The sequence below is a fragment of the Sceloporus undulatus genome, unplaced genomic scaffold, assembly GCF_019175285.1.
Source record: "Sceloporus undulatus isolate JIND9_A2432 ecotype Alabama unplaced genomic scaffold, SceUnd_v1.1 scaffold_449, whole genome shotgun sequence".
Lineage (NCBI taxonomy): Eukaryota > Metazoa > Chordata > Lepidosauria > Squamata > Phrynosomatidae > Sceloporus > Sceloporus undulatus.
Genome location: NW_024803369.1, coordinates 501 through 8824, shown reverse-complemented (window position 1 = coordinate 8824; position 8324 = coordinate 501). Strand labels below are relative to the sequence as shown.

Below are 8324 nucleotides of genomic sequence, written 5' to 3'. Positions count from 1 at the left end.
ATAATAATAATAATAATAATAATAATAATAATAATTTTTATTTATATATCCTGCCTCTTCCAATGGAAATGTGTTTCAACATTATACTGTTTAATTATATGTTCATACTATGCTTCTTGTGTGTTTTCATTCTCTCTGTTTTTTAAAGCACATCTTCTTTTGAGCAGCCTCAAAGAGCTAGTTTTGAGAGAAGGGAGAGCTCCATAAACATGGAGCCAAGAGTGTGACACGGTGGCCAAAAAAGCTAAGGTGATTCCTGGCTGCATCAGCAAGAATGCATCCCTTCTTCATACAAGATTATAGAATTTTAGAAAGCCAGCAGCCAAGTGAGTTGTCACCACAATAAAAATAGCTTCAGCCAAGAGGTGCCAGAACCGTCTCCGCAAAATACATCCGGGCCATGTCCACAGGTAACGGACCCATGTTTTTCAGCAGTGTCGCACTGTCACCACCTATGGAAGTCCAAAAAGCTCAATAGGAGTTGGCAGCATGCTGTTTTTTCATTTTCCTTGGCAGCTTCTTCCACTTTTGACAACACAATCCTAGGCAGGTCTATTCAAAGCAATTTTAGTGGTACTTACCCCTTCATAAACATGTACAGAACTGAAGCCTAAGCAGGCTGTCTAGTTTTAGATTAGAGTCTGTTTGAGTGTTGGGTTTTAGAGTTTAGTTTAATCTTGGGGAATTCCTTGTAATAGTTGTTTTCAATCTAAGGGACTGAGAGTTGGGGTGTCTAAATTTGGGCCACAAGGCTGGTTAATTAAAAAGAAAGAAATCATTTTGGGGGACCAAATTTGCCTCAAATGTTTATACAATTACAAAAGCACTGAGGGGGAAGTGGATTAGCACTGATGTTGTCTTTGTCTGAATTGGTGTTACTCATGCTGTCCAACAGCTGCCTTTGCAAACTATAGGGGATACCCCACCCCCAATAAACAGGCTCCTTTCAGGGCCAAAACAGGGAAGGGAAAAAGGCACATCATGCACACCCATGTGTCTCTTTCTCTGTTCTTAGTGATCCCTCCCAACCCTTCCCATCCTCCACCACCACTCATACTTGTCTGGCTTGAGGTCCCGGTGGACAATGCCATAGTTGTGGAGGTACTCCAGGGCCAGAACCGTCTCCGCAAAATACATCCGGGCCATGTCCACAGGTAACGGACCCATGTTTTTCAGCAGTGTCGCACTGTCACCACCTATGGAAGTCCAAAAAGCTCAATAGGGCAGGGATGGCTGAACGGCATGGCCAGATAGGCAGGAACTCACCCAACTTTCCTGGCACCGGGGCATTCCTCATCACCTACCAGTCTGCCTCACAGAAAGTCTCCAGCCTAGAAATGGTTCCCATCTGTCCATCCGTCCCTGCTCACTCATGTCACCCACTTTGCGCACCTATGTTCTCACTGCTCCCTCACCTTCCACGTACTCCATGACCATGCAGAGGTGGCGTTTGGTCTCAAAGGAGCAGAACATGCTGACCACAAAGGGGTTTTCAGCAAAAGTGAGTATGTCGCGCTCCACAAAGACCTGCTGGATCTGGTTCCGCAGCACCAGGTTCTGCTTGTTGATCTTCTTGATGGCAAAGCGCTGGCGGGTCTCCTTGTGGCGCACCAAATAGACCGCCCTGCAGGGGAAGAAGCATGGCCTTTTGTCTCAGGATGGAGGGGGAAACCTCAAACCCCTCAACACTTGGCACATGGGGAGGTGGGAAATAACCATTTCCCCACAACATCCTCCAAAATACTGGTTTCCTTCCCAGTCAGGGGGCATTTGGGAAGTGTAGCTGCCAAAAGACAACTACTCCAACTTCTTTTAGACCCATTTAATAAACGGGGAGTCTTTAAGGTGACTGTTCTGCAAATCCCACTCATTTTCCTCTGGTGAGGCACAACAATTGGATTAAAGCTGTTTGGATTTACTGAGGGCAGTTTTGGTGAGTCTAGCTCCCAGAATCCTCAGTGGTAATGCCAGTTAGGGGACTGTGGGAGTTGCAGTCCCAAAGATGTAACTTTTCCGATCTAGCCCAGAGAAGAATTTCTTCCAATCAGGTTTGCTCTCCGAGAAGAAAACCATAACTCACCCATAGGTGCCATTGCTGATCAACTTGATGGTTTCAAAATCACTCTCGCAGGGCTTCCTCCGAGAGATGGAGGTGCAAGACTGGTTGAAAGAGAAAGAGAAGGTTGCAATTCGTTTGTCCTAACATGGATTCTTTTTCCATGCCACTTTGCTGAAGGAGGGGTCGCCCTGCACTATAATTCTATTTATTTACTCCGTTTTAAAGTCCATTATATTAGAGCTCTGAAAGTGGCGCATCATCATAATAATCGTGCTAACTTTCCCAAATCCCAACCTGCTAAAACAAATATTCAAAACACAGGACTCTTTTGGTTAATCCCAACTAGAATGGGGCTTATTTGCATGTTGACTCACCATTCAACCAGTGACTTTGTGGGTCTTTCCTCTTGCTGGGATTAGCCAAAAAAGTTGTAGCCAAAGTGAAACAAGGGAAAGGCCAAACTAAACTGAAATCCCAGAGCTCCCAATTCGGGGTTTTCCCCAGAAAAGGAAAAGCAGGGAATAAATTCCACAGGGAAGAGGAAAAAGCCAGCCAGAGGAGCTTGACTGAAACCCGTGGATGTTACTGGGATAACATGCTTCAACAGAATGGCACATAAAGGAACAAAACAGAGCCAAAATTGTTGGATAAGAAAGAAGGGATGTGGGGGGGGGGGGGGGCCTTTTTCAGGGGGGAGGGGATCTCACCTCATCTTGCTGCTCAGACCCTGCAGGGGAGCCACAGTCCACCTGATCCAGCTGAACTATTTCTGCAGAGGAAAGAAAGCAGACAGCTGAAGGGCTAAGCTCCATGTAGCCATCAACCACCCCAAAAATCTGAGATGGAGTCAGGGAACAAGAAGGGCCTTCCCCCGCTTGTGGCCCCGAAGAGGCTTCCCCCTCTTTTCAGGGCTGGCCAGGGAGAGGACAACCTTTTTGTTGCCTTTGAGCCACTCTGGGACCCTGGCCCTGGCAGGCTCCAATTCTCACCCTTCAGAGGGTCCTTGGCCAGCCCAAGTTGGCTGATGATGTAGCGTGGGATGTCAGTCTTGATCCCTTGGCCTACTTTGGCGTGACCCTCCGCCGCCTCCAAGAGGTGGTAAAACTCCTCCAGGTCAAACTCCTGCAAGGGATTGGAGGAGGCAGTGGGACGAAGCAAACACAGTACCCTCAGCACTGAGACCCTACTCTTGAGGACAACCTATATCTATCAAGCTCAACCTGCTAGCAGGACTCACATCCTCCCCTTGGGTTGGGAAGAAAATGGGATGAGATGACAGTACAGCCTGGAAAGGCTCCTTTTTTTTGGACTACAATGTCCACAGTCCCCTGCAATCACACAGCCCAACATCTCAAGCCAGGACTGGGCAATGAACATGTTGCATCCCATGGTGGAGGTTGTGGGCTTAGCGGTGTCTCCTAAGGGACAGGGGACCAAGGACGTAGCTAGAGGGGGGGGGTTTGGGGGGTCTGGTCCCCCCCCTTCAGGCCTGGGGACATTCAAGCTCCTTCCTCCCCTCCTCCTCCTCTCCATTAAAACCACGGAGCTCCGAGAAGGAAAGGGGGAAAGACAAAGCAAGCTCTTTCCCTTTCATTTCCATAGGAGTCTGGCTTCCACTCCTCCTCCTCCTCCCCTCCTCCCTTGTGCTTTTGCCAAAATAAAAGTCTCTTCCAGGGAGGGAGGAAGAGTGGGAGGGTGTGTGAATCAAGGCACTTTAAAACTCCTGCGTCCCCTCCATCAAAAGCACGGAGCAGGACTAGAGGGGAAAATTCGCTGGGAGCAGGGAGGCTGAGAGAGAGAGAGGGAGGAAGAATGGGAGGGTGTGTGAATCAAGGAGGCGCTTTAAAAGAGGATGGCTCTGGCAGGGGCTCTGTTTGGATCTGTGAAGACTGTGAGGGCGGTCCGTTTCTTATTGAAATGCCTACCCTGCCTGAGTCCTTATCCTGGGGTTTTCTTGGCAAGATTTGTTCAGAAGAGCTGTGCCATTGCCTTCCTCTGAAGCTGAGAGAGTGTGACTTACTCCCCAAGGTCACACACTGGGTTTCATGGCTGAGCTGGAAATCAAACCCTGGTCTCCAGACTCCAGAGTCATAGTCCAACACTCAGACCACTACAACAAATTTTACCTTGTGGGTCTTACATGACAAATTCCAAAACCCATACATTTGCAGTAACTTTATTAAGCCAAACTGCAGCAATAATCTAATTTCAGACTGCTTTCAGACTGCCCTGGCTCAGTGCTAGGGAATTCTGGGAACTGTATGGTACAAACACACACTGCAGCCAGGAATTCCACTGGAGGACATACATCTTTCCCCTCTTCATCTCTTGGCCTGTTGGACTGTCTTGTTTATGTTTTAATGATATCCAGTGCATTATTGCTGACCTGCCATGTTTGTTGCATAACCACATCGTATGTTTTTCTGAGCGATGTGATATTAAAATAGTTTAACAGTTTTTATATTGAGTGTTCAAGATGGATGTGTTTGTGATCAGAAAGAAAATAAGTTCTGACAGCAAACTAAAAGAGGTAAGCACATTAAATGTATCACAACTTCATTATAGGAAAAGAAGTGAAAGTTATCACATTGGCATATAGAAATAAAATTATTTGTAGTGGAAGAATTATATTTTAATCTTTTGAAGTCTTTTATTACTGTACTCACAATTACAAGAAGAAATTGTAAATCTATAGTGTAATAAAATATACTGGTTTGTCAACTGGTCAATGAGAGGCTAAGTTAGTTTTACGTTTTAATATATAGTCCGTCCTTGCCTTACGTGGGGGATCCATTCCGGATCCCGCCGCGTAAGGCGAATTCCGCCTATGTTCGAGCCCCATTGGAAACAATGGGGCTCATGCGCGGCGGCGTGGGAGCGCGCAGTGCGCAACAGGTGTGCACGCCCATTCAATTGAATGGGACGCGCCGCCCCTTCCGCCACGCGCATGCCCCGCGGCTTGAGCGCATATACTCAAGGCTGCGTATGGCGCGCCCACGTATGCACGGGCGCGCTGTATAATAATAACTCTGACATAAGCATTACATTGTTCAGGGACATAGCTGGACCCCCCTTCCATTAGAAAAATGAATGATGTGTGCTGCTGCCCTGCCACACCCAAGCCCCGTTATAATGGTGGCACTTCGTCTGGACCCACCCCTTCCTAAAATCCTGGCTACGTCCCTGAGGGGACAGGAGAGAATATCCCCTTTTCCAGGTTCCTGCCTGGGAATTTGGGTTCTACACAGCATCCCTCCCCCTAGCTCCACTGGCACTTGAATCCAGACCCATCCTCACCAGGCACTCCAGCAGCCGAGCGGGACGGGAAATGATGATTAGCAGCTTCCGGACAAGTTGCTCCACAAAATGTAGCTCCTCACTCTCTGAACGCTCCTGAGCCTGCAAGGGGAGAATTGAGATGGAGAAGAAAATGAGGGGCATTGCCAGGCAGAGATGAAGGGAGAAAAGAGATGGCAAAGTCACCCTTTCCAAAATAACTTGCACCAGTCGCTAAATGTCAGCCTTTGGAACTGATTTGTCATGGCCACCCAGTTACCACTTTATCAGAGCACATGACTGAGGAATCCCAGATTGTCTGTCTTGTTGCTCTTTGTGTATGTGTGTATTGTGTGTGTGTGTGTGTGTGTGTGTGGTAACAGCACCCCTTAGGGATGGCAAGACAAGGGGCAAAGTCTTTACAGATTCCTGCCAAAAATGCCTCTTTTAAAAAATGGTGTGACTTTGCAAGAAAATTTATGTGATTTTGGAAAAATGCCTTCTGCTGCACCCTTGGATTAGTCTACATATAAGTGCATTTTGCAAATTGCTGTGGATTTTTGCACATTTGCAAAATTTAATTGCAACAGTCAATTGTCTTCACTTTTCTGTGCAAATGTGTGCACCTCTATTCACCCTCCCTTCGCGAAATATGAGCATCCATCCAAATCTGTGTGAAGCAAACAGACGGCCACACATTCAATTATACACATCCTCGTAGATATTCCAAGATACTCTGTTAAAAATGCAAAGCCTTTTCTGCAGAGTTTGTGGGGGTTTTAATCTCCCCTAAAAGCTCAAACTTCTCCGAATCACATGTGGCCAGATCACATCTGAATCACATAGAATGAGGAGTATTTTAGCCATGCAGACAAGCTCCTTGTGTCCCGTCCCCCCCCGAAACATGAAGACTGAAGGGGCATCTGCTTAGAGGGATGGCACTGCAGAATGCAATGAAGGCATTCTGGGGGCAGAAGGGGAGGTGGGCAGGGGGTACTCACGTCCCGCAGCATCTTCTCCAGCTTCTCCTGCAGCTCCATGAAGTAGCGGGAGGTGACCAGGGCCCCCTGGGACTTGGCCAGGCAATCGCGTGCCAACTCAATGATCTGGTGGTGAATGAAACCCAGGACGCCATCTGCCAGTGGGAGGGTGCTGCTGGGGCAGAAGGTGGCAATGGTTTCCGCCAGGCGCTCCTCCATCTGGGCCGTGGCCTGCGGAAAGGATGGAAGCATGAACATGGAGGATGGCAGCCCCTGGGCACACAGGAATGCCCGCTCAAGGCCTTCCTCCTCCCAAATCCCCACAGGGATGAGCAGCACCCACCTCCATGCCCACAAACCCCCTCCTAGTTGGTTTGTGCCCAGTTCTGTCACCCACAGCTCAAGAATATATGCTCTGCCAGCAACCCCCTTTGCACTATCCAAGGGTGCAGGCACAAGGGGCTTACACTTGCACAACTCATTATTTCTGTTTTAATGCCTTGTTGTTCTTGTTTTAATTTTCCAGTGTCCACTAGCAAGTTGTGTACTGGTAATTTTCCAGTGTCCACTAGGTATGCCATCCAGGGGCATGGACACGAGGGGCTTACTCTTGCACAACTCATTATTTCTACTTTAACGCCTTGTTATTCCTGTTATATTTTTCCAGGTTATGCTTATATATACTAAACTGCTTTATTCTTGGCTGCCAGTTTTATTTTGCCAGATTTTTAAAATAACGCTTGGCCAGTTTTTTGCAACAGTGGATTATGGTTGCATTTTAAAAGTGTGCTGCCTTTGAAACGGACAGTAACTCTCCCCAAGGAACAGGGTGGTGAATTCATCAAACAATGAAATAAATGTGCATGCTGGGACAATAAAATAAAATAAATGGCACTGACTTCTCGAAGGAGTGGACAGTTCTCTAGAAATGGCCTTTTCTAGGGCAGTTAAAGAAGTAGAAGAATAAAAAGAAGCAAAGCCCCACATGCTGTGTGATAGTCCAAAAAAGTTAATATCTTAAAAAGCCCAATGCATTTTGGCCTTGTCCCCAATTGGTCTTCTTCAGGGGTTATTATAAAATAAATAAAATTACATTTATTATAGTTGTGTTATTGGGACAACACATAAACCACCTCTAAAACATAATATATTTAAAATCAAATCATATCTCTTATCCATTTTAAAAAGAAATCATGTTTTTAGAGGGGTTTATGTGTTGTCCCAGTACCACCAGTGTAATAAATTTACTGAAGAAGGCCAATTGGTGGCAAGGCTGAACTGCGTTGGGTTTCTTCAGATGTTAAAGTTTTTGGACCATCAAGTGAGACTTTGTTTCCTTTTATTTTTCTACTGTGAATATGTGCTTTCCAGTTTTTTGTTCCGTTCCAGTTAAAGAAGCAGCAAAACAAGACAAGTTTGCCAAAAAAGAAACTTCCATCTAACTGACCAAACTCCCCCAAATCACTTTGTTTCTCACCTTTGGGAACCGTTCCTTGTAGACATGATTCATCATCACAATCTCATTATCAAACACCCCAGTCGTCCGGCCAGGGCTGCAGGGAGGAAGAGAGACGTAAGTTGGGGAGGCACAAAACCAGAGCTTGGAAAACTTACTCCTTTGTGCTGTGATTGAGAAGAAGCCTGAGAGGTGAGCTGATGCAGCCACCTTTAGATATCTGAAAGGAATTAAGCAAAATTTGGTCTTTTTCCTGCTCCAGAGACGGAGATAAACCAATGGATTCAAATGGCAAAAAAAGAAAGCCCACTTAAATGTTAGGAAGAATTTCTTGTCTACAGGAGCTGTTTGATGGTGGAACAGATTGCCTTGGATAGAAATGGACTCTCCATCTTTGGAGGTCTTTAAAAAGAATATTGTATCTAGTTCTGGGCACCACAATTTAAAAAGGATGTTGAGAAACTGGAGCCATGTGTCCAAAGGAGAGTGATTAAAATGGTGAAGGGTCTGAAAACCATGCCCTATGAAGAATGACTTAGGGAGCTGGGGATGT

At 46.4% G+C, this 8324-nt stretch overlaps 1 protein-coding gene across 1 annotated transcript; it reads right to left on the bottom strand.

Moving 5' to 3' along the window:
• Positions 1 to 112: 112 nt before the first annotated feature.
• LOC121917739 (microtubule-associated serine/threonine-protein kinase 3-like) lies at positions 113 to 7938 on the bottom strand (the record flags this gene model as incomplete). The annotated part of the gene is made up of 8 exons (XM_042443859.1): positions 113 to 1196; positions 1416 to 1624; positions 2081 to 2160; positions 2767 to 2828; positions 3049 to 3181; positions 5357 to 5458; positions 6337 to 6546; positions 7793 to 7938. Coding segments are annotated over 8 exons (1127 nt in total), but the record flags the coding sequence as incomplete, so codon positions are not given.
• Between the last annotated feature and the right edge of the window lie 386 nt (positions 7939 to 8324).